Source organism: Halichoerus grypus, chromosome 15 (assembly GCF_964656455.1).
Source record: "Halichoerus grypus chromosome 15, mHalGry1.hap1.1, whole genome shotgun sequence".
In the NCBI taxonomy this organism is placed as follows: domain Eukaryota; kingdom Metazoa; phylum Chordata; class Mammalia; order Carnivora; family Phocidae; genus Halichoerus; species Halichoerus grypus.
The window spans coordinates 61709-86548 of record NC_135726.1 but is presented as its reverse complement, the minus strand read 5'-3'; the positions used below and the strand labels follow the sequence as shown (position 1 = coordinate 86548).

The window sequence follows — 24840 nt, the reverse complement described above, 5'->3', positions numbered from 1 at the left end:
AGAACCATGGGAGACCAAATCTTCATGATTTTGGTCTTGGCAGTGGTTCCTTAAATATGACACCAGAAGCACAAGCAACAGGTGAAAAAATTAATTGGACTTACCAAATTAAAATCTTTCGTGTATCAAAGGACACTGTTGAGCGAATAAAAACACACTGTACACAATGAAAGAAAGTATTTGGAAATCCTGCGTCTGATAAATCAGGGTCTAGAATCCAGAACATAGAACCCAATTTAAAAATGGGCGAAGGGTTACAATATTCATTTTTCCAGAGAAGATATGCAGATGGCCAAAAGGCATGTGAAAAAATGCTGCGTGTTACTCATTAGGAAAATGCAAATCAGAACCACAATGAGATAGCACTTCACACCTACCAGGATGGCTATAAAAGTTAGGAGTTGGCAGGGACACAGAGACACAGGACCCCTAATACGTTGCTGGTGGGCGTGTGAGACAGGCTGTGGACATCGGTTTGGCTGTCCTTCAGAAAGTAAAATACAGAGTTACCATATGACTCAGCAGTTCCACTCATTGGTGTCTACCCAAGAGAATTGAAAATGTGGCTACACAAAGACTTGTACGTGAATGTTCACGGCCAAATGTCCCATCAGTGCAGGAATGGATAAACAAAAGGTGTGTACGTATAACGGAATATTATTCAGCCACGAAAAGAAATGAAGTACTGATACATGATACAATATGGATGAACCTCCAAATATGCCAAGTGAAAGAAGCCAGACACAAAAGGCCATGTGATTCCATGTATGATTCCATGTATACGAAATGTCCCTAACAAGCAGCTGCAAGGAGACAAAATACAAGAGTGGTTGGTTGGGGTGGGCAGTGGAAGGCACAGAGTATCTTTTTTTTTTTTTAAGGATTTATTTATTTATTTGAGAGAAGGAGCGTGTGCGCACGCAAGCAGGGAGGAGCGGGAGAAGCAGGTTCCCCGCTGAGCAGGGAGCCCGACGTGGGGCTCGATCCAGGGACCCCGGGGTCATGACCTGAGCTGAAGGCAGACGCTTAACGACTGAGCCACCCGGGCGCCCCAGGCACAGGTTATCTTATATAGAGGATGGAAGTGTCTGAAACTACGGCACTAGGCACATGACTTGATAAATTTACTGGAAGTTTCTGAAGTATACACTTATGATGGGTTTTATGTTAAATTACGCTATCTCAGTAAGTTGCTTAATCAAAAAACTGGCCCAAAATAGTAGTGACTGACGAAGCCGCTCCCTAGTTTGGCTCTGGTCTCTGTAGTCGCGAGCTCTTCCCGTAGTGTGCAGTCCCGGGCACTGATGTCCACAGGTTTTCCTTCCCCGGGTCAGGTGCTGACATTTCTAGTGTCTGCAGGGAAGCGGCGCTGATTGCCGCCGCCACCTGAGTCCTTGTGTTGTGGAGAAGCACCTTGAGCCGGCCGCTGTGACGGTCACTGGAGCTGAGCTGGGGGGCCTGCTAGCGCTGCTCTTGGGCCCAGCTTTACTTCAGTGCACAGGAACTATAGTCAGTTTTCCAAACCAGAATTTGGGACTTGGGAATCTGCCAATAGCTTTCATGCTCTGTCTGGAGCTACATTTAGAGTCTCAGAGAGATGGGGCCTTCAGGGCAGTAGATCAGGCCCTGGTTTGGATGCTGATTGCAGACGGGAGGAGGGGCTTCCGTGGGCTCTTCCTTGTGGAAGCTGCCAAGACAGCCTCTGAAGGTGGGTGGGTGCTGGTGTGCATGGTTTAGCACAGTGATGCCTGCTTGGCCTCCTGGCTCCAGTTCAGCAGCTCAGGGAACTGTGGTCAGCGGCTTAGGGTCTCTCCAGAGTGAGTGCCTTCCCGGGGATGGACATCAGGGCGGTGTCCCGGTGGCCAGTGGCTGCCCTTCGTGGTCATCCTCACGGCTGTGAACCAGTGGCAGGTTCACAGTGCTGCTTTGTCTTGATTTGTTAGTGAAGCACAACGTGCATAGACAAGTGTGGAGTGTCGGGCAGCCCAAGACGTCTCTCCAGCTTCTGGAGGGTTGTCCTGGCCATTCTGCTGAGCTGACCAGCTGTAAAGCTGGGCCCAGTGGGAGTTGGTGCCTTTTCTGTGCGCTGATGACTACCTGTCAGCTAGGGTGTAGGAGGCATTGGTCTCCATGCTTCTGGGGTCACTGAGCAGGCCAGAGAAGATAGCTAACCACATTGGCTGAAAACAGGCGTCCTAAAGCCGTCTGCTGCGTGCCAAGGGCATGAGGTGGGACATGTTCTTTCCGTTGGGGAGGTGAGGTGTCTGCAGAGCGGAAGGCAGCATAGTGCCTGGTGTGGAGGGACAGGCACCAAACGGCCTGAGCCGTGTGCGTGCAGCACGGGCTGTGAGTCCGTACTCGCTGAGCAGAGGCTCTGACCAGCCCTCAGCATTCCCCAAGTGGAGGGGGGCGGATTTGGCACCCACTTCCCGGCTGTCCGTTTCTCCTCTGCCTCTCACTGGCCTGGGAATTTGATGTGTAAGCCTTGAGGAAAAGACGCAGGTCCTGCAGCCCAGTGAGAAGGCGACCGTGGCCTGCCGTGAGGCTGGACACGCAGTGCGCTGGGTCCTGGAGCATGCCGACCCTGTGTTGAAGGTCGGTCTGAGTGTTCACCTTACCTGGGTGACTGTGTGTGGTCTCTGGTCGTGTGGGCACAGTACATTCACAGTGGCAGCCCTTCTCCTTCCCAGGGAATGTAATGGTTAGGAGTCGGGTTCCAAAGATTGTTCAGGGGTGTGTAGCGGAGGAGGGCTGTTGGTTCCAGGTGGGATCTGGATGCCGGCCACCTGACACCCCAGAGGTTTGACGTCAAACCTGCCTCACTCCTAAGCTTTGGACCCAATGGGACGGCTCCTCAAGAACTTCCTTGGGACTGATAGGATGGAGGTGGTTTCCATGTTAATCTTTGGGGTGACCCCACCCGGACCCACCTACTCCTGGGTGGGGCCCAGGGGTCTCCTCTCCTCCCACGCCCTCGTGACCAGTGGTCCTAGTAGGGCATACTGGTCTGGGATACTCCATAGGTGGGACCTGGAAGGGGCCAAGAGCTCTGCGTGGGGCGTGAGCAGAGTACTGCCTGCCTGTGTCTTCTAGGTGTCCATCATCCCTTGGGGCAGAGGGCTCGGCTATGCCCCGTGTTTGCCCAGGGAGCAGTATCTGTCCACACAGGAGCAGCTCTTTGACCGCATGTGCACGATGGTGGGGGGCAGGGTGGCTGAGCAGCTGTTTTTTGGGCAGATCACCACCGGGGCTGATCAGTGCCTGTGACCTTGAGGAAGGTCACCCAGAGCACCTCTGCCCAGGTGAAGGGCAGCCACCCTAGTGGGGGGCTCTGCATGGCTGAGTCCCTCCAGGCTTACCCCCAGCTCCTTACTTCCAGATTGTGTAGTTTGGGCTGAATGAAAAGCTGGGACAGGTGTCCTTTGACTTCCCCTGCGACAAGGCGAGATGCTGGTGGAGAAGCCGCACAGTGAGGCCACTGCCCAGCCCATAGATGAGGAGGTGCTGACCTGGTGCCGAGAGCAGGTGGACAAGGTGAGTGGGGCGGGTCCCGGCTCGGGGCACTCCCATCCTCACGGGATGTTGGGTTTGGGGTTTGCCTTGGCCTGCTGTTCTGGGAGCAGCTGAGTGACAGGCAGCTGTGATTTCTAGGTGGGCAGGCCGCTGCTGGAGACGGAGGTGCTGGAGGAGGCCGACGTGGTGGGGCTGCTGGGCCCTGGCCCTTTGCGGAGAAGGCCACCCATGAGGAGTTTGTGGAAGGCACGGGCAGCCTGCAGGAGAACGTGTCCCTTCCTGAGGGGCGGGAGGAGGGGCCTGCAAAGCGCCACCTGCAGGAGAGCCCAGCTAGGAGAGCTGCTTCCAAAATCACTGGAAAACAAATTAAAACATGATAACAGCAAACAGGTGTTTTAGATCTGGGCAGTCAGACCCCAGCCCTAGAGGACGGGGTCCCCAGTCAGAGGGGCGGGCAGTAGTCCCCCGGGGAGAGCAGTGGGCGAGTGTCTTCCTGGTGGGGTTTTGAGTTTGGACCTCCAGGGGCCTCCCACAAAGGGAGGTGGGTGGTGGGTGGATTTGGTGGGTACAGCCGCCTCACGGGCAAGTGGGAGTGCTGGTCTCTTCAGTTTCCCCAAGGAGAGGAGGCTTTGGCTCAGTTCAGAAATTCTGAAGGTTTAGTTAAGTGGCAGAATTAAGAAAAGGGAAACCTAAGCTAGTTATCAAGGGAAAGTGTTAGGTTTTTACAACAGCTGTTTGGGTTGGTGGAAGGCCTGTCAGTGGTTCTGGAGGAAACTCAGCACTTCCCACAGGTGTGTGGTTGGGGGAGGGTAATGGAGCCATGGGGGCCCCGAACCGCTCCCACTGCCTCCCCAGCACCCGGGCACTACTCTGAGCATGAGGGAAGCAGTTTCTCAGCCAAAGCAGCACTAGTTCCCTGGGTAGGCGGCTTTGCAGATGAGGGTATGTCTGGATTCAGTTCCCTTCTCCAGCAAGCCATGTTCCCTGCCACCCCCTTTTGTTAGAATCACAGAGGGGGCTCTGGACCGATTTGGGATCCCCTGGGTTGTATGTGGAGAGCCCTGTTGTCGCTGCCCCTGGTAACGCTCTTCCTCGTGTTGGGGAGCTGCCAAACGGAAGAAGGCCAGTTCTGGGTTGTGAGCTCTAGGCCTCTGATGCCGTAGGTTGTCTGGTTGGTCCTGGAGCATGGCCAGGGCCCGGCCCGGCGAGCTGGGGTCAGAACTGGCCTGGGGCTCAGGGGCAGTGTCCTGCTTGTTCTCCACGCAGGCTGCCTCCCAGAGGTATCAGAATCACGGCAGTAGAGGGCTGTCAGCCCTTGGGTGGGTCGGTGAGTGTCCGGGACCCCTGGTGCTCGGCGCATCCTGGGGAGGGGGTGGTTCTGCTTGCTGCCTCATAGGACCTCTGCTCTCTGCTTGGCTCTCTGCTCTGCTCTCTCCCAGACACTGGGACTTGTTTAAAAATTCTGTTGGATTCAAAAATAGCATTTCCAACTTGGGACAAGCACTTTCGACTTTTGTTGTTTGTAAAACGTGCCATTACTGAATTTTTTACATCTCCAGAGCCCATCCTGTAATGAAGTCCCCACTAAACCTAGCCTTCATTAGCTGAGCTGTGTGGGGACCTGCCAGGGTCCTGTCTCGGGGCTCCCTCTGACGGAGGGGAGGGTGCTCTGTGGTGTCCAGAGCCTGGGACCTGTTCATTTTGAGGCCTGGCACAGCCCCTCTCGAGTCCGGGGCATGCTCTCAGCACACCTGGGTGCTCCCCAACCCTAACCCCTGCTGTTTCCGGCCTTGGATGCCCTCGTGCTCGCCTCCCCTGAGTCTCCTCAGCTCTTCCCTTCACCTGTTTGGGCCATCCGGGCACACACTACACAGGCCCAGGGACAGAGGAGACCTGGCCTGGAATCTTCCATGAGGGAGGCTCAGGCTTCCCTCCAGAGAGCCCAGTGGGAATAACTCCCTGGCATGGGGCCCAGGGCCTGTCTTCTGGGCCCCTTGTTTCATGGGTAATCCAGAGGATTGGGGTTTTGGCCTCACCCTTGGCCTTCTCCTCACAGGCCTTACCTACTGGCTCCCTTCTTGTGACAAGCTGCTGCTCTGGGCCTGCAGCCTCCCGGGAACCTGCCTGGGCTGGGAAGACTTGCCAGAGTGCACCTTGTGCTTTTCCGGGCCTGGGCTCGGGGTGGGGGGTGGGGGACAGGATCTTCACTTCCTAAGGCCTAGAAATCCAGGGCACTTGTCCCTGAGACATGGCCCACGTGAGCAGCCCAGAGGAGCCCCTGGTGGCTTCAGCTGGAGGAAGACTAGAGCAGCCAACCCCACCCCCACCCCCCAATACGCACTCCTGAGCGCCTGTGTCACCTGGAACGGAAGAGACCGTGCTTGGGCCTTAGGAAGAGATGAGATTTTAATCCGATCTTGTGTAAATATTAAGCTCTGCGGAAGGAAGCCATAGCAGGAAGGCTGGAGATGGGGAGCATGATCCTGGTGGGTGGGGTGGGTGGGGCATGCAGCTGCCCTTAGGGGATTTGATTTTAAGTGAACTTCGGGATGATGCCTGGTAAACATCCCTTGAGTTGGGGCTCATCGTATAGAGGGAGCAGGCACCGTCCCTCAGCATTTCTGAGGCCGGTTTTCTCGGCGGGGAGCTTGCCTCTAGCTGCGCACGGTGGGCCTACGGCACGCCCAGGGCTACAGGAGGGCAGGTGTTCCTTCCCTAGAAATGTTTGAGGGGAGTGGGTCAGGGCAGGTTGGCCTGGGGACCAGAAGCAAACTTCCGCATTTATTTTAAAACTGTTCTTGGACTTGCTGTCAGAGCAGAGCCTCTTCAGTCCCTTAGGTCATAGAAAGCAGCAATGGGAGCAGCTGAGCCTGGTGCCCTTAAGTCGGGGGCTGGGGGGCCGTGCCGGGGTCCCCTCATGTTCCCAGTCCCCCTCGGGCTGCGCTACCCCAGGCCAGGACGCCATCCAGGGGCACAGACCTAGGACTGCATGCCTCTGTGTGCATTTGCGTGACAGGCTGTAGGGGTGTGTCCCCCTGCCCACTCCCCCCCCCCCCCCCCCACGGTCTGAGGCAGTCGTGCCATATTTGGTGTTCTGAGCCGAGGACAGTGGGCCCGGCTGTCACGCAGGAACTAAGACAAGCTGGGTCTCAGGGCCTGGGGAGGAGGTCCTGGTGCCAAGAAGAGGATGGGATTGAAAGGAAGGTGGCGTTGTTCAGGAGGGACTCCCCTACCCACATTCTTGGCTGGATAGCAGAGCATCCCATAGGCCGCAGCGTGGTGTAGCCATTCCCAGACCGGAACCCTGAGATCCTCGGGGGTTTTGCAGAGAAGCTCTCTCCGGCTTCAGTCACCCTTACCCCGCACCCACTTGGGAATCTTGTGGCAGATGAGAGCACCAGTCCTGCAGACAGAAGTTTCCAAGAGGCCTAGGCCACTCCCACCTCATCCTCAGGTGCTGTGGTCCCTGATCAGGGACTGGAAAGGAGCGGGGACGTAAGGCCACTGGGCTGTGCTTGTGCTGGGGCACCCCGAGAACCTGGCCCAGAGCCACATGGGGTGGGCAGAGTGTCCGTGGGGTCAGAACTGTCCAGATTTGCACTGCCTTGGCCCCAAGGCCAGCTGGCCTAGTCCTCCTTGGGCCTCTCCACGGTGAGAAATGTGTCCACAATTGCTGGCTGGCGCTCCGGGTCACCAAGCGGTTGCTTCTCTCGGTTCTGCTCGGCCCTGGTTCGTGTCCAGGAGGGGGAGCGCAGACAGCCAGCCCGGGGCAGTGGGTGCAGGCCTGACGGGAACACGGGGGTCAGGTCACTCCTGCAGCTACTGGGCTGGGTCTGTGTGTGTCTGGCCACACACTGGGGTCCCCTGGATGCTTAGAAAACACAGATGCCAGGCCACCAGTAATTGGACTTGTGGGTCCGGGTGCAGCCCGGGCAAAGGCTTTTTTGATGCCCAAGGAGGGTCCCTGTGCAGCCGAGACCACACCCTAGGTGTGAGCCTGGCCCCAGCAGCCAGCTGGCCCCTTACCCTCCCAGGGTGCAGGCTCTACCGGGCTGGGATCTGAGCACCCCCTTCCCACCTCCACCTGCACAAGGTGTGAGAAGGGAGAGAAGAAGGTCCCTGGGTCCCCGTACCCCCACTGGCGGTCTTGCCATTTCTGGGGCCCTTGACGTCTTGGGCCAAGGGCAACACTTCCTCAGGAACCGAAGGGGAAACTAAGGCCTGAGCTGTGGAGCCAGGGCTGATGAAGGCCACCCCACTTTGCTTGGCCTAACTTGTGATTAAATTCACATGTAGTAAATTTTGCTTTTGATGGGGACTATGACTTTGGCCTTTTGTTGGCATTTGGAAAGGAAAATTGAGGAAAACAAAAATTCCTTGATGTTGGGCAAGTAGACATGTAAAATGCAAAAATACTGAATGAGATGGTGCAGTGACAAGCACCAATTTTGACACACGTGTGAGAAAATTATTTTCAAAAATAGGGGTTGTGGAGAGCCGTGTTCCATGGGCTGGGGCCCCAGAACCGCCCACCACTCACCGCGCCCCAACACCAGCCCACCTGCTGGCGATTCACCGGCCAGGCTCTCGTCGTCTGAGTCAGCAAAGACCTCGGCCAGCTCCTGGTCGGACATGTCGGTCAGCTCGGTGAGGTCCAAGAGGTCAAAGTGCACCTCCAGGGAGGAGACGCTGCTCAGGGGCTCTGCAGGGCAGGCGGAGGGGGCTGCTCATAATGGGCACAGTCTGTCCACCCAGGGACCACCTTCCCTCCCCCTGCCGCCGCCGAAGCCCCGGGGAAGAACCAGAGCTCTGGGTAGAGCCCTGCGGGGTCAGGGTAAGATGGGGCAGAACCCCCATCCCCCCATCGGCTCTCCACACTGGAGACTGAATGCCTTCTGGGCCCCCATTTTGCAGATGGTATAGCCAAGGCCACAGAGCCCGAGCTGTAAGAGCCCAGCCGAGCACCCCTCCCCCACACACACCTGGGGGAGTGTTTGGACAGGATGTGGACCTGACCCTCCATCCCCCAGGGGCTCACGGTCCCTCCAGAGTACATGCTGGGCAGGTCAGCTGTACTTACGCCTCCTCTCTGTGACCTGCAGGAGCCCCGGGGCTGGTATTGGGATGCCCACCTCCTCCTCGGCCGTGGGTGAGGGGTAGCTCTCCCCTGCCCCGTGGGCCAGGGTGCCCAGGGCTGCCTGTGGTCCCTCCACCTCCTGAACGGTTTCTGCAACAAAGACGGAAGGTGTTACCTGGGAGGAGAGATGCCGGTGGGGAAGACTGGAGTCCGTGGCTCACTGAGCCCTCCTCTGAGGCTCCGGGCGGCGACCAGGGTTGCCTGGGGTGGTCTTGGGCTGGGGTCCCAGACAAGGGCCACTGGGTCCAGGAGGAGGGGAGTGTGCAACACGGTTACCTGTCTCTACTTTCAGGTCCAACCAACCGCCCCATGTCACTTTTGCATTTCCTTGCCTTTTGGGTCTCTTTGATCCAGAATGGGCCCTGCTTGCCTGTCTGTCCTCTGTGGATGCACTTACAAAAATGCACATTGTTCTGTTTGAATGCATAATGATTTATTTTCATAGTAAAAGAGACTGGGGGATATTCCTCTAGGTTTCTTCTATGTAATTTTTTTTGAAAGATTTAATTGCTCATTTTTTACATAGGACAATTATTATTATTTTTTTCAGTTGAGAGCAGTAGGCCCTGGGAGCAATCTGCTTGGTAGAGACTGCCGCTCAGAGATGGACCCCTGCCCCATAGAAGCACCAACCCTACCCTTCCGTTGTTTGGGCCAACACCTTGACCTCTTAGCTCACATCCCTCCATCCAAATTTCCTACCAGTTCCTCCAGAATGTTCCAGAGCCCATCCACATCTCCCCCTCCTGCTGCCTCACCTTGTCACTCCCCGAACTCAGCCAAAGAACCTGTTAGGCATGTCCCCTGAGGCAGCTGGATCCCTTGGCTCCCCCATGCCCCCATTGTGGCCCCATAGAGTGAACAGATGCCCTCTGGCTCCCCTCAGCAGTGCTCTGTGATGCACCAGGGTCTTGTCTAGGAGAGCCCAATTGGGCCCCTAGCACCGGGAGCTGCCTGCCACGGGTGGGCCTTTCCTCAACAGTGCAGTCAGCAGCCAGGATGCTGCCCAGCAGGTCCCATGTCTAAAGGGTCTCCAGCAAAGTGGGAAGATAGGCCATCCATTCACAGCTGTAGAGCTGGCTGGGCAACACCTGGCCTCCTCTGGGAGGGCACCACCCTCCCTGGGAAGTGTGGCTGAGGGAAGATGGGCCTGGGGACCTGCCCATGCTATTCATGTCATCACATGGGGTTTGGGGCTGGCCAGGCTGGACGGGGCTCAGGGGATCTGGTTTCCACTTCTCTGCTGCATTTGGAACGTGACTTCTGAGTATCCTCGGAGGGTAGAGTTACACCCACCACTGTCCCGGCCCGCCCAGCCCAGCAAGGACACCTTCCCACCCAGAGGGCACGAGAGATGTAATTCAGACCCTGCTCTGAGCTGGGGTGAGCAGGGGCCCCTCCCTTGAACCTCTCCATCCATCCCTGTCGAGAGTCCTTGAGGAGCCTTTACTCTGTCGGACTCGGGAACCTGCTTTGTTTCCTTGAGTGGGGAAGTACAGCACCTGGTCCCTCTCTCTCAGGGTGTAGGACGGGCTCACATCACGCTGGCCTGTGCTCTCATAATTGTGAGATGCTTCCATGCACATGGCCCATGGTGATAGGTGAGGCAGGGGGACATGGTAGGGGATACACATCACACAGATGTCATCAGGACTTTGCTACTCTGGGAGAAGCCGCCGAAGGGTTTTGAGCTGAGTAGGACAACATCTACCTCCATTTTTAGGAGATGCAGGCTAGGTGGGAAGGATAAAGTCCACAGGTGTTGAGACAGTACAGGGTGAGGGGCAAGCACCACTATAGATGCTGGGGTTCAGGGGTCTCAGACGGCCTAGACTGTTGCACTAACTGTTAAGCACATTCTGAAAAATGTCAACATCCCTGAAAGAGCCAAGCATCTACGGTCAATGGCATCATGGATGATGGATAAACAAAATGTGGTCCATCCACACAAGGGGATGTTACTCAGCCATAAAAAAGAAAGCACTGACACAGGCTACAACATAGATGAGTCTTGAAAACATTACAGTAAGTGCAGGCAGCCGGTCACAAAAGGCCATGCATTATAACATTTATATGAAATGTCCAGAACAGGCAAAACCACAGAGAGTAGAAAAGTAGATTAGAAAAGACATAGACAGTACCAGGAGCTGGGGTGTGTCTGGAATGGGGGGTGACTACTAGTGGGTATGGGGTTGCTTTTCAGGTTGATGAAAATATCCTAAAATTAGGTGGTGGTGGTGGTTGCACAATTTTGTAAATATACTAAAGGCACTGAACCTTACGCTTTAAAAGAGTGAATTTTATGATAAAAGAAATCCTCAGTGGAAACAAAGGTTGATTTTGGATGGAATTGAAGGGCAAATCCAGGAGGACCTAAGACATCAACTAACATTTGCTGTGCACCTACTGTGCGCCAGGCACCAGGCTCAGAGGCTGGGAGTAGGTAAGAGAAGTGTGACCTCTAGGACCTAGGCTTGGTCCTGGCACACAGTAGGTGCACCATAAATGTTTGTCCAATGAATGAACAAGCCCAAGACCCCACCCCATAGTTTCTAAGCGGCTGTGCGAGGAATCACCTGTCCATGGCTGAGGCCCACATCTCTTCCTGGGGTAGGAAACAGGAGTGATCGCAGAAGCAGGCAAGGGGTGGGGCTGCTTGGTGCCAGGCTGAGCAGGGGCACCCGGGGCCAGGCTGTGGGGTGGCAACACCGTGATTCTCAGCGTAGCCCCCATCAAGCCCCTGCAGGGGCACTGCTGCCCTGACCTGTGCAGGCAGCAAAGCAGTGCCCCATGGGGACTGCAGTTACCACAGTCACCACAGTTCCGCCCCCAGCACCGACGGCTGATGTGAGTGGATATGATAGGGTTACCTTGCACTAGGCTGCTGACCTATTTTCCAGCACATTTGTGTGAGAACTTGGCCCAAATCTTAAGTTCCCTGCTGTGTGCCCTGGGCCTTGCCCTAAGCGTCGAGCAGGTGCTCTGTATGAACAGATGAACAAATTAATGAAGTGAATAAATGAATATCATATACAACAAAATGGCAGTGGGGAGGCAGAGATGGGCACCTGTACGCTATTTCCCTAGCCCCTTGTCCTTGGACGTCGAGGATGCCGGGTGGGCCGTGCCAAGGCGCAGCCTCCTGAGTGCAGGGCCGTGGCCTCTCTCCCTGTGGCCGTTCGGACAGACTTGGAGTTGGGTGGGTCCAGAACCTTGGTTTACCAAAGGCCCCAGTTGGGGCCCTTCAAGAAGCGCACTTCCTTCTCATCTCCATGTCTGCACACTTTGTTATTAAGAAATTACTGCTAATTCGTTTAGGTGCAAAAATGGGATTTTCATTATGCTCTATGAAAACCTTATCTTTTAGAGACACTTTGAGGAATACTTACAGATGAAATAATATGTCGAGATTGGCTACAAATTACTACTGAAGGGTGGCTGGTGGTGGTCTGGTTGAGCAGGCTGGGAGGTGACACACGGAGCTTTACCACATTGTTCTACTTTTTTGTGTGTTCCACATGCTCCAGAATCAAGTTTTCAAAAGTCCGTGAACTGAGAGAACGATGGTCACAGCCCTCCACCCATGATCTTGAGAGATCCCACGGCAAGGGGATCACCAGGCCACTGTGTAGGCAGGAAATGGCTCCACAGAGTGTGAGCCCTCCCAGTGTGGCCCCCTCTGCTCCCACCCCGACTCCTGCAGAGTAGGCACCTGATAAATACATCTCTGTGCATGGAATGAGTACGTGAGATTCATAAACTGGAGGATCATGAAGCCCCTCTCCCCAGCGCCTTCCTTCCCTGTCTCACTCAGGGCTCCCACAGCCCTGCGAGGGAAGTGAGTCTGTCCCCACTGACAGAAGTGGACATGGAAACTGAGGGCCAAGCTGCTTTGCCCACATCTCTCACAGCTCTGTGCTCTCCAGCCCTTGCCCTCCAAACCTTTCCCATCACGTCCCCACATAGCTGCCTCTGGGAAGTCCTGGGGTCCTGGGACTGTTAGTGGCAAGAAAAAGCTGGATCCCTTAAACAAGGGACAAAACAAAGAAAACCCACACCCACCAGCTCTGGGTGTGTCCGGTGGTGTTTGCCGGGTGGGTGACAAAGGCCCTCAGACAGCTGTCTGGGCTGCACCTGCCCAACTCAGACTGCAGACACAGCAGTGGGTGGGCCCGTGGCTTCAGGACACCCCCCTGGGGGCCATCCCTTTGGGCTCCAGATGAGGTTGCTGATGTGGCTGGGGTCCCTCCTCAAGTCCCTGTGTGGTCAAGAGTGGCTCCCTGGGATGGGACCTCCAGGAAACCCATGATGCGTCTGGGGCCTAGCCAGGCCGGTGGAGGCGCTCATGGCGCCGAACACTTTTCCTGAAAAGGACTCTTGAGGTGGGGGTTCCTAGAGTTTGCCTCCCGTCACCAGCTGCCGCCCTGACCGAGCCAGACTCCAAAGAGGGGAGACCTAGGTAGAATCTCAGACGTCAGAGTCGCCGAGAGCAGACAGGGGCTTCGAGGAGGCCTCCTTCCGTGCATACCTGCCCTCCCAGATGTGAGCGCCCCTGGGCCTCGCCCTGGCCGAAAAGCCCTGCAAGCGTGGGGCAGGCCCCCCCCCCACCCCGGCAGGCCATGCCGGGTGCAACGCCCCCCTTCCCCCCCCCTCCCCCCCCCCCCCCCCGGCCCTATCCCTGCGCGGTGCCCTGCAGGATCCCAGCGCCGGCCTCCCTGCCCTAGCCCCCGGCGAACAAAGCAGATACGCGGCCCAGAAGGGCAGCGCCGACCCCCACGCCTCGCGGAGCTGTACCCCGAACTGCGGCCCAGACACGCCCCATGCCCAGACCCCCCGGACCCCGGCTCTGCTGGTTTGGGGTTCAGCACGAAACTCTGGGCCAACCACCCAGGAGCGCGCCAGGCGACTGAAAGCGCAGAGGACAAGGGGGCGGGGACGCGATGTGTGCGCCCCCCGCCTAAAGCGGGGGCCGTTCCCGGGAGGAGCCCCCGGCCTAGCTCCCCCGGCGGCAGGCCAGGCTTCCTCCGGCTCCGGCCAGGCTCAACTCGGAGCTACCGGTGGGTCTTGTGCGGCCCCCGGGAGCGGCCGATGAGTGGGCCAGGGGGGAAGGGGCTGCGGCTGGCTGCGGGGGAAGGCGCAGCTCGGGGACTCCTGGGGACTTGGGGCCGCACTCACCTCCCGGGCCGGCGCCCTCCGGGGGCTCCATGCGGCCGGCGGGGTCTGGGAGGGGCGCGGGCGGCGGCGGCGTCACCCAGCCCGGGCGCCCCTGCAGCTGCGGCGGCGACTCGGCCCCAGCTCGCGGCGCAGCGCATCGGGGCAGCAGCCGGGGGGCCGCGGCGGCAGGGAGGAGCCCGCGGGGCGGGGCGCGCAGCTGCTCCGGGGCCCGGGTTCCCCCTAGCATCCTCCCCCCGGAGCCCCGCAGCACAGGTGCGGCCCCGCCCCGCCCCGCGCGCGCCCCCTGCCGGCCCAGGCTCTGCGGACCACCTCTCCCACCGACCTCCGGGGCTGCGGACCCACCCGCAACCGGCGGCGGCCTCCCATCCGCGGCCCGGCCCTTGCGCCCTCTGCGCCCCCAGCGCGCTCACTTCTCCTGCAGCCGTGCCAACTTTCGTCCATTTGTTCACCCCCAGATATTTATGGGGTGCCGGCTACGTGCCGGCGCCTCGCGGGCCAATGGAGAGGAGGCACAGAGGAGAAGCAAAGGCGGCGCCCAAACCCTTGGCCCCAAAGCAAAGAATTGCAGATTGTGATGAATACTGTGAAGAACACTGCGGGTGGGGCTGGGCGAGAGTTTAATGGCGAGGCCGGATGGGGGCGTGGGTGGGAGATGGGAGGTAGGGAGATGCGAGCGGGCAGAGAGAGGGCCCCGGGAGGGAAGGCAGGGGTCTGGGCGCGCTGAGAACGACACGTAAGTCCCTGGAACGCGACCCTGTGCCAAGCTCTTTGTGCACAGTATCTCAGTCATTCCCCCAGAGATCCTAAGAAGACGGTGTCCTGGTTTTCCAGGTGAAGAAACTGAGTACAGAGAGGGTAGGTAAGCTGACCAAGGTTACACAGCCAGGCACTGGAAGCCAAAGGGTCTGAATCCAAGACCAAAGGCTGCACTTTTATAAAAACAAACTAAACCAAAGAAAAGCATCAGGGAGAAAGAGTTTGTTCCTGGCTGGGAGTGGAAAAGGCCCACAGAGGAGGGAGGTGGGTATGAACTTGGTGTTTGCAGGAAAGGCACCATCTCAAAGGCAGGTGGTCCACATAGCTTCAGCCAACCAAGGCACTCATTACCCCGTCCAACTCCAGTCATACAGAACCCACAGCCTTCAAGATTGTCAGTCAGCGAGGCTCGCTAATAGTTCCCATTTTTCTTTAGTTTACAAAACAAATGAAAACAAAAACTGCAGTCTGCAACCTTCTAAAATGATTTCATGACCCACTAGAACTGGCCCTTGTTGTGAGCCATGGCCTCCTTGCGACCCCAAAAGGGGGAGAGAATGTTCTCTCAAGGAAGAAACTGAATTATAGGGTGGGTGGTGGGGACATAAGCAAGCCAGTCTGCCCTAGGAAGCTGGGGCAGTGGATGGGCACTGGCTGTTCAGAGTCAGCTGGGGTGGCAGATTGTAGTTCTCAAAATGGTCAGATCAGTATTTCTGATTCCACTTCCAGAACCTTCCACTCCCATCAAGACACTCCCCCACCGATACTCCTTCTGTTGAACCTGGGCGAGGCTTGTGATGGCTCTGGCCAATAGAGTGTGGCAGAAATGATGCCATGTGACTTCTGAAGTTGGGTCATAAGGGGATTCAGCTCAGGAGGCCCCCCTGGAATCTGGCCACCTTGCGTGAGGAAGCCCAAGCCACTTGAGAGGCCACCTGTGTGTGTTCTGGCCGGCAATAGCCATTAGGCCAGACTCAAGTCTCTCGGCCAATGGGCAGACATGAGACTCCACCTTTGAGCCACCCCTCTGGGGGTGGTCTGTGGAGCTGAGGTGTCCTGTCCCACCGAGTCCTGGCTGAGTTGTAAATTCATGAGCAAGAGAGATATTGCCACTGTATTAAACCACTACTTTTTGGGGGTGACCTGTTATGTAGTCATAGTAACTGTAAGAGCAATTGTTTAATAATTATCCCCATTTGAGAGATGAACAGGTGGATACAGAGGGGGTCTTGTCAAAGGCATCCCAGCTGGTAAGCAGCAAGTGATCTGATTCCAGAGGCCAGTGTTTATTTATTTTTAACTTTTCATTAAGGACATTTTCAAGGGCGCCTGGGTGGCTCAGTTGGTTAGGCGACTGCCTTCGGCTCAGGTCATGATCCTGGAGTCCCGGGATCGAGTCCCGCATCGGGCTCCCTGCTTGGCGGGGAGTCTGCTTCTCCCTCTGACCCTCCTCCCTCTCATGCTCTCTGTCTCTCGTTCTCTCTCTCTCTCAAATAAATAAATAAAATCTTTAAAAAAAAAAAAAAAAGAACATTTTCAAATAAAAGGAGAGAGAATAGCATGATTAACCTGCATGTACCCATTATCCCATCACCGAGATTCAACAGTTACCAACTCATGGCTGATCTTGTTTCCTCCCTACTATCAATCACCTCCCTCCTCTGCTGGATTGTTTTTGTTTTGTTTTGAGTAGGCTCCATGCCCAGTGTGGAGTCTAACAGGGGGCTTGAACTCATGACCCTGAGATCAAGACCTGAGCTGAGATCGAGTCGGACACCTAACCAACTGAGCCACCCAGGCACCCCTGCTAGATTGTTTTGAAACAAATCCTACGCGCTATATAATTTCATTTGTAAATACTTAACTATCGATCTCTAAAAGAGAGCCCAAAAATAAGTAAATAAAGAGAGTTCAGTCTTCTTAAGGACTCTATTATCCTAACATCCAGGCATCTATCGAGTTGATTTTGTGGCCTGGGGCGGTTTACCTGACCACCGAGGAAGCAGGCATTAGGAAGAGCCAGACATGAGACAACATCAGTGGGTCTGTATGTATCAGCATTTCCTCTGTGATTTTGCTGGAAACTCAGATGCCATTTATCTGGGCTTCAGAGCTGCACAGCTTGATGCTGAATAAAAGTATCTTGAGCCACACATGTGAAGAAAAGGCTCTTTTCTAAGAATCTGAACTCAAATACAATATGAAAAGCACAGGTCACCGTGGGCCCTGTCAGGAGCCCAGGGAGTTGCTGGCCAGGGCTCCCTTGAACTGTTCATCTCTGCAATCCGTACCGATAAACTAGGCGACTCTGTTGGTTTTGACAAATGAATTCCCTGTCCGGTTATCCTTAGCTAACCCTCTTATTCTTTTGCCCTTTTTGCTGAAAGGAATTAATGTTAATGCATTTATTTAATTCAGAGATCCCAGACTTCTAAAGCAAAAAAGCCAATCAGCATGAGGCACCTAGCATATTGGGCAGTGTTAAATAACAATAATTACCCCTCTGTGTCACCCAGCTGCAGTGTCTTGCCTGCCAACCCTCCTCTGGGAGGCCCTGGCATTGCGGGAGGAGGCCCCGATCAGGCCAGTGGTGTCTGGCTCAGAGGCGCAGGCTCTTGGCTGTCCAGGCACAGTGACATGACCAGACTTCACAAAGGCCTCCGGGCCGGCTATAAGTAAATCATGGCTCTGTGCAAGCCCCACTCCAAAGCAGCCGGGGCTTGGGTGGGCAATCAGAAGCCCCTTAGGGTCATCACTGTGGCTCTCAGATCCCTACCTCTGTGTGTGAGCTGGGGCCTAAGCAAGCCCAACGAGCGAGGCATCTTCCTCCTTGGGTGGGACTGGCCGATCCAAGCTCACCTAAGCCCTTCTTCTGTACTCACACTCTGTCCTCAGTGCAACTCTCCAGGGGGAGAAGATTCTGGAATCTTCTCCATCCGCAAGCAGATGGGAAAACATGACCTGCTGCAAAACCACTAGTTAGGAAGATGCCAATGTAGAGGGTGTAGAAAAAAAGAGGACAAATACTGTGTAAAGATAGGCACTCTCAGCTTTCTGGGTGACAGAGTGATGCACATAGGTAATAGGGTGAAATTCACTTTCGAAATCATATAATGACTAGCGGTTTTCAGAGCAAAAGGTTAGGAAGGGAACCTCAAAACTCTCTTTTTTTCTGCAGTGCCTGTCTGGAAACTTCTGACAGACGCTTCTCGTTTGTCCTCAATGTCCTTGTCCGTAAGGACAGGGGCCACAGAGGAGGCCTCCTCAGGAAGAGCAGTCTATGTTTGAGAAGGAGACACTTCAGAGCTAGCTGGAAAATATTTTTCTCTCCTATTTTCGTTTTGTTCTGACGGTTTGCAGAAACCCAGCCATCTTCCAACCCCACTCGGACAGCAGGTGGGAGCAATCTTCAAAGGCGGGCAGGGTGGGGTGTGGCCCGTGGGCATAATCTCAGCCCAGACTTGAATCTCGTTTGGATACCTTCTGGGAGCCTTGGGTGGCCGATCCTTCTTTGCTCCCTGTCTCCGTCCTTCACCGAAAGCATCTTTACCGAGCACCTGCTATGTACTGTTGTAGGCGCGGGACGTAAGAGAAAACAGTTCCTCCCCCCTTCATGGAGCTTAAGTTCTAGTCGCGGACACACGCAAAATCCCGCAACGAAATGCGTTTAGGAATTTCGGGGAGATGAAGCGCGTGGTTGATACGGGGCTGCCGGAAAAATCTACCCGACTCTGCAACCCCGGGTTCCGCCCAGTGCGCGTTGCTAGGAGCTCGCCTGGGCTGTTGCGAGGGGCTGTCGCGGCCGGCTGAGTCTCGCGAGGATCTCCGAGACTTCGCGCGGGACCGCCCATCGGTTGCCGGGAGACGGCGCAGCCTCGGCGGGGCGGGAGCCAGCTGTCTGCAGGCCGCGGCTGGTCTCGACCACCAGAGCCATGGTGAGGAGGCGCGGGGACCTGGGGCTCCTTGGTTAGCCGGCCCTGCGCGCAGAGAGACGACTGGACGGGGAGGCCTGGGTCCCCGGGACCTGTGCACGCTGAGACCCCAGAATGGGGAGGCCTGGAGTTCTGGGTTCCTGGCATTAAGGCCTTGGTGCTCTCGTGGCGTCTTCGTGGGGAGAGCACTGGGTGCTACGGATCCCGCACCCTCTTGGAGCTGAGCGATCTGGGCTCTCCAGGATCCGGTGCTCACAGGGGTGCGCATAAACGCGCCCCCCCCCCCCAAAAAAAATCCAGGGTCTGGTGTGCACGCTTTCCAGAAGACAACCTGGGTCAGAAGGATTTCCTATCTGGAAGGAAGTCTCAGTCCTCCAGATCCTTGGGACCTAGGGTTAGGGGCCTGGAGCACAGTCGGGGGCAGGCGATACCCTAGGACCTCCAGTCTCTGGGATGAAGAGCCTGGGGCGTACCAGAGTGGCTAGAGGTCCGTCTACCCCGAGGCGTCCTGGACAGAGCCTCAGGGTACAGGAGCTGCTCTTTCCTTGGAGAGCCTTGGAGGAGTCAGGCCTGTATCGAGATGAGCAGGGTGGGAGCTCTCTGCCTCGCCAGTTCTTCCTCCCTGTCTCACTATCAGGGCCCTCAGCTGCCCCACCACTCTGATAGAGGAGTTTTCAGTAGCTCATTTTCCAGGCAGATGCAGCAGGAGGGGTATGAGCTAGTGGGGAGGACCCCTCTCCAGGAGCTATGCCAAGCCCCTGCATTTGGCTGTGAGTTGCCAAGTAGTTATGAACCCGTGGGACCTTCTCTTGGGGTGGACTTCTTGGAGTAGAGGGATTAGAAAGATGACAGTACGTTAGGAGTGAAGATTTCAGTGCATGGGTCTTTTAGAATCAACTGGAAAAGGCCACCAAAATAAAGTTTATCACTAGCTTGTCCGAATATGGGGGATTTTCCTGTTTTCTTTTTGCTTTTCTATGTTCTCTAAGATATCCATGTAAAAATTTTTTTGTAATCATAAAAATGTTAACAGACACGTAGACATAGACATACCCATATAGAAACATTAATAAGAGACATTTAGATGCATACACAGAAACGTTACAGAAACATGGGGTTGCATGCACACACAGAAGCATGGGTCACAGAGTTGGGAGAAGTGAAGGCAGAAGGTGGGGATTTGGAAATTCAGTACCTGCTTGAGTGGCCCTTGGGAAGTGAGCGGGGGTGGGAGGTTCTTTCATCTTGTCAAAGTTGTTAGAAGCAGGTGTGACACTAGGAGCCATTCCTGTGTGGTGAACCATTTACAGAGCACCCATGGTGAGTGCTGTCTGCTTCAGCTCTTGACCAGGGTTCTTGGAAGGAGTTTTATATTTGGAAGAAAAGAAGCCTCATGTTACCCCCGTGATCATTGCTGTAGGTCCATTTCTCCTTACACATACCCAATAGTTTCTTACAGGTTTTGCTATGGTGGTTACAAGCATTATTGTGAACACGGTAACATTTGACAGTGTGCTGTTGGGGTTCTTCCTGGCCAAGTAAATTTTGCATTCATATCCAGGAGGTCTCTGCCACATGCCAAGGAGTGGATTTGGAACGAGTTCTCCCCCTTCCTTTCTGAGGGAGAAAATGTTCTCTTCTGAAGAGGAAGATTTGTCCTTGCTTTTCTTTGTGCGTGGTTATGGGTGGGAAGACTTAGGGCACGGTGATGTGCTCCAGGTGGGGCATGACACAGTGAGCAATAGGAGACAGGAACCAGAATAGGTTCTCCTGTCCCAGTGTGCCCCGGGGGTTAATCAGAGCCAGCCAGATGGTGATGTCTTTAGACAGAGCCTTCCTTCCTTACCCAATCATCTCTTCTTTAATCAAAGGCGCCCAAGAAGAAAGGGAAGAAAGGAAAAACCAAAGGTACCCCGATTGTTGATGGGCTTGCTCCGGAGGACATGAGCAAGGAGCAGGTGAGCAAGGCCTTGGCCTAGTCCTGGGTCGGGATGGGACTGGTGGGTGTTGTTCCAAGTTGTGTCTGGGTGTTTGCCTTTATGAACCTCTTTCGCCGCCCACTGTCTCCTCATCCATCTCCCGTCAGTCTGCTCCTGCACTTCTGTCCAAAGCAGGATATGCCTTCTTCCATTTCCATAATTCTCATCAGCTCCAAAGCTATCAAATGCAGTACATATTCAAAAACTAATGATGTAATGTATGGTGATTAATATAACATAATAAAAAAAAAATGCAGTACGTGTTAAGAAAAAAAGCAATATAGCTACATTGGAAATTTTTTATTTTTATTTATTTATTTATTTATTTATTTTATTTTTTTATTTTTTTAAAGATTTTATTTATTTATTTGACAGAGAGAGAGACAGCAAGAGCAGGAACACAAGCAGGGGGAGAGGGAGAGGGAGAAGCAGGCTTCCCGCCGAGCAGGGAGCCCGATGTGGGACTCGATCCCAGGACCCTGGGATCATGACCTGAGCCGAAGGCAGACGCTTAACGACTGAGCCACCCAGGTACCCTACATTGGAAATTTTTTAATAGGGTGATAGGAATTTGGAAGGAAATGATTTTCTGATATAAAAACTATTTTTAATTTTTTTTTAAAAGATTTTATTTATTTGACAGAGAGAGAGAGATAGTGAGAGAGAGAGCACAAGCAGGGGGAGCAGCGGAGGGAGAGGGAGAAGCAGGCTCCCCGCTGAGCAAGGAGCCCGACGACGCGGGCTTCAATCCCAGGACCCTGGGATCATGACCTGAGCTGAAGGCAGACGCTTAACGACTGAGTCACCCAGGCATCTGTATTTTTAATTTTCTGTGTATCATTTCTTTTTCTTTTCTTTTTTTTTTAAAGATTTTATTTATTTATTTGAGAGAGAGAGTGAGAGAGACAGAGAGAGCACGAGGGGGGAGCAGGAGAGGGAGAAGCAAACTCCCGCTAAGCAGGGAGCCCGATGCGGGGCTCGATCTCAGGACCCTGGGATCATGACCTGAGCCGAAGGCAGACGCTTAACGACTGAGCCACCCAGGTGCCCCAAGTTTTTTTTTTTTTAAGATTTATTTATTTATTTGAGAGAGAGAGAGAGAGAGAGCATGTGCGTGAGCTGGGGGAGGGACAGAGGGAGAGAGCCTTCAAGCAGACTCCCTGCTGAGTGTGGAGACTGGCAGCGGCTCGATCCCACCACCCCATAAGATCATGACCTGAGCCCAATTCAAGAGTTGGACTCTCAGGCCACCCACGTGCCCCTTCCTTTTAAAATTTTTTGATGTCGTAATAATGGTGTGGCTAATATCTTTGAGCAGAAAGCTCTTGTGTTCTTTTGAGAAATTTCTTTAGTCTAAATTCCCAGGAATGGAATAAAGGATATAATCATTTTATGATTAGTAGGCACATTCAAGATATTTCTGCTATTTTCTGAGTGTGTCCTGTCCTTAGAACCTTCCTAGCATCATATTTTAATTTCTCACTTTTGGCTTTTACTTGTTTTTAGGTGAGAGTGGCCCTCCTTTCTTCTTTGCATTGGGTGGGCCCCTGCTGGGTCCTCACGGCTCTGCCCTGCTCGGCAGGTGGAGGAACATGTCAGCCGCATGCGCGAGGAGCTGGACCGTGAACGTGAGGAGCGCAACTACTTCCAGCTGGAGCGGGACAAGATCCACACCTTCTGGGAGATCACGCGGAGGCAGCTGGAGGAGAAGAAGGCCGAGCTGCGGAACAAAGACCGGGAGATGGAGGAGGCTGAGGAGAGGCACCAGGTTGAGATTAAGGTAAGTGGGGCTGACCTGCCCATCCCTGCTGGACTTACCACATGGAACAGAGGAGCTGCACAAGGGGTGGGGGGCATTTTCTCTCCTTCCTCTGGGGGTTGCAGGGCTTTGTATCCTTTACAGTGGGAAACAAAGGTATTTTTTGTAGAAGGGTATGTGTGTGCAGGGGAGCCCGCATGTGCAGGTGTGTGTGTGAGTGTGCAGGTGTGTGTGTGTGTGAGTGTGCAGGGGAGCCCGCATGTGCAGGTGTGTGTGTGAGTGTGCAGGTGTGTGTGTGTGAGTGTGCAGGGGAGCCCGCATGTGCAGGTGTGTGTGTGAGTGTGCAGGTGTGTGTGTGTGTGAGTGTGCAGGGGAGCCCGCATGTGCAGGTGTGTGTGTGAGTGTGCAGGGGAGCCCGCATGTGCAGGTGTGTGTGTGCAGGTGTGTGTGTGAGAGTGTGCAGGGGAGCCTGCACGTGCAGGTGTGTGTGTGAGTGTGCAGGTGTGTGTGGAGTGTGCAGGGGAGCCCACATGTGCGTGTGTGTGAGTGTGCAGGGGAGTGTGAGTGTGCAGGGGAGCCTGCATGTGCAGGTGTGTGTGTGAGTGTGCAGGTGTGTGTGTGCAGGGGAGCCTGCACGTGCAGGTGTGTGTGTGAGTGTGCAGGTGTGTGTGAGAGTGTGCAGGGGAGCCTGCACGTGCAGGTGTGTGTGAGAGTGTGCAGGGGAGCCTGCATGTGCAGGTGTGTGTGTGAGTGTGCAGGTGTGTGTGTGCAGGGGAGCCTGCACGTGCAGGTGTGTGTGTGAGTGTGCAGGTGTGTGTGAGAGTGTGCAGGGGAGCCTGCACGTGCAGGTGTGTGTGAGAGTGTGCAGGGGAGCCTGCACGTGCAGGTGTGTGTGTGAGTGTGCAGGTGTGTGTGTGCAGGGGAGCCTGCACGTGCAGGTGTGTGTGTGAGTGTGCAGGTGTGTGTGAGAGTGTGCAGGGGAGCCTGCACGTGCAGGTGTGTGTGAGAGTGTGCAGGGGAGCCTGCACGTGCAGGTGTGTGTGAGAGTGTGCAGGGGAGCCCGCATGTGCAGGTGTGTGTGTGAGTGTGCAGGTGTGTGTGTGCAGGGGAGCCTGCACGTGCAGGTGTGTGTGTGAGTGTGCAGGTGTGTGTGGAGTGTGCAGGGGAGCCTGCACGTGCAGGGGTGTGTGTGAGCGTGCAGGTGTGTGTGGAGTGTGCAGGGGAGCCCACATGTGCGTGTGTGTGAGTGTGCAGGGGAGTGTGAGTGTGCAGGGGAGCCCACATGTGCAGGTGTGTGAGTGCAGGGGAGCCTGCATGTGCAGGTGAGTGTGCAGGGTAGCCCGTATGTGCAGGCATGTGTGTGTGTGCAGGTGTGTGTGAGTGTGCAGGGGAGCCCGCACGTCCAGGTGTATGTGTGTGAGAGTGTGCAGGTGTATGTGTGTGAGTGTGCAGGGGAGCCCGCACGTGCAGGGGTGTGTGTGAGAGTGTGCAGGTGTGTGTGAGTGTGCAGGGGAGCCTGCATGTGCAGGTGTGTGTGTGAGTGTGCAGGTGTGTGTGTGCAGGGGAGCCTGCACGTGCAGGTGTGTGTGAGAGTGTGCAGGTGTGTGTGTGCAGGGGAGCCTGCACGTGCAGGTGTGTGTGTGAGTGTGCAGGTGTGTGTGGAGTGTGTAGGGGAGCCCGCACGTCCAGGTGTGTGTGTGAGAGTGTGCAGGTGTGTGTGAGTGTGCAGGGGAGCCCGCACGTGCAGGGGTGTGTGTGAGAGTGTGCAGGTGTGTGTGACTGTGCAGGGGAGCCCGCACGTGCAGGGGTGTGTGTGAGAGCGTGCAGGTGTATGTGTGTGAGTGTGCAGGGGAGCCCGCACGTGCAGGGGTGTGTGTGAGAGTGTGCAGGTGTATGTGTGTGAGTGTGCAGGGGAGCCCACACGTGCATGTGTGTGTGAGTGTGTGCAGGTGTGTGTGAGAGTGTGCAGGGGAGCCCGCACGTGCAGGTGTGTGTGAGAGTGTGCAGGTGTGTGTGAGTGTGCAGGGGAGCCTGCACGTGCAGGTGTGTGTGAGAGTGTGCAGGGGAGCCTGCATGTGCAGGTGTGTGTGTGAGTGTGCAGGTGTGTGTGTGCAGGGGAGCCTGCACGTGCAGGTGTGTGTGTGAGTGTGCAGGTGTGTGTGAGAGTGTGCAGGGGAGCCTGCACGTGCAGGTGTGTGTGTGAGTGTGCAGGTGTGTGTGGAGTGTGCAGGGGAGCCTGCACGTGCAGGGGTGTGTGTGAGCGTGCAGGTGTGTGTGAGTGTGCAGGGGAGCCCACATGTGCGTGTGTGTGAGTGTGCAGGGGAGTGTGAGTGTGCAGGGGAGCCCACATGTGCAGGTGTGTGAGTGCAGGGGAGCCCGCACGTGCAGGGGTGTGTGTGAGAGCGTGCAGGTGTGTGTGAGTGTGCAGGGGAGCCCGCACGTGCAGGTGCGTGTGAGAGTGTGCAGGTGTGAGTGTGCAGGGGAGCTAGCATGTACAGGTGTGTGTGTGAGTGTGCAGGTGTGAGTGTGCAGGGGAGCCCGCACGTCCAGGTGTATGTGTGTGAGAGTGTGCAGGTGTATGTGTGTGAG

General features: G+C 55.4%; 2 protein-coding genes across 24 annotated transcripts in view; one reads left to right on the top strand and one right to left on the bottom strand.

Annotated features, from left to right (window-relative positions):
• DRC4 (dynein regulatory complex subunit 4) overlaps nucleotides 1-24840 on the top strand; it is a 53842-nt gene that overhangs the window by 18438 nt on the left and 10564 nt on the right. For 20 of the 23 annotated variants that reach the window (XM_078063217.1, XM_078063219.1, XM_078063224.1 and 17 more), the window contains 3 exons: nucleotides 3380-3534; nucleotides 20385-20471; nucleotides 22075-22272. In XM_078063217.1, the coding sequence (XP_077919343.1) occupies nucleotides 3448-3534; nucleotides 20385-20471; nucleotides 22075-22272 (372 nt within the window). In that variant the 5' untranslated portion in view covers nucleotides 3380-3447. Of the gene's footprint in view, nucleotides 1-3379; nucleotides 3535-18397; nucleotides 18517-20384; nucleotides 20472-21998; nucleotides 22273-24840 lie in introns of those variants that run through there. The other 3 variants (XM_078063225.1, XM_078063227.1, XM_078063226.1) reach the window with 3 other exon arrangements.
• On the bottom strand, nucleotides 6573-13979 carry DBNDD1 (dysbindin domain containing 1). The gene is made up of 4 exons (XM_036119731.2): nucleotides 13826-13979; nucleotides 8594-8740; nucleotides 8075-8215; nucleotides 6573-7297 (listed from the first exon to the last, which is right to left on the bottom strand). The coding sequence occupies exons 1-4, from the start codon at nucleotides 13854-13856 to the stop codon at nucleotides 7140-7142; spliced, it is 477 nt and encodes a 158-aa protein (XP_035975624.1). The 5' UTR covers nucleotides 13857-13979; the 3' UTR covers nucleotides 6573-7139.

Bases quoted from the DNA above. Each gene is read 5' to 3' on its own strand.
- DBNDD1 (XM_036119731.2), bottom strand. From the start codon at position 13,856: ATGGAGCCCCCGGAGGGCGCCGGCCCGGGAG. The intron at 8,216-8,593 runs GTAAGTACAGCT...CCTGCCCTGCAG, and splicing joins GCAGGTCACAGAGAGGAGGC to AGCCCCTGAGCAGCGTCTCC. The intron at 7,298-8,074 runs GTGGGCTGGTGT...TGTTCCCGTCAG, and splicing joins GGCCGGTGAATCGCCAGCAG to GCCTGCACCCACTGCCCCGG.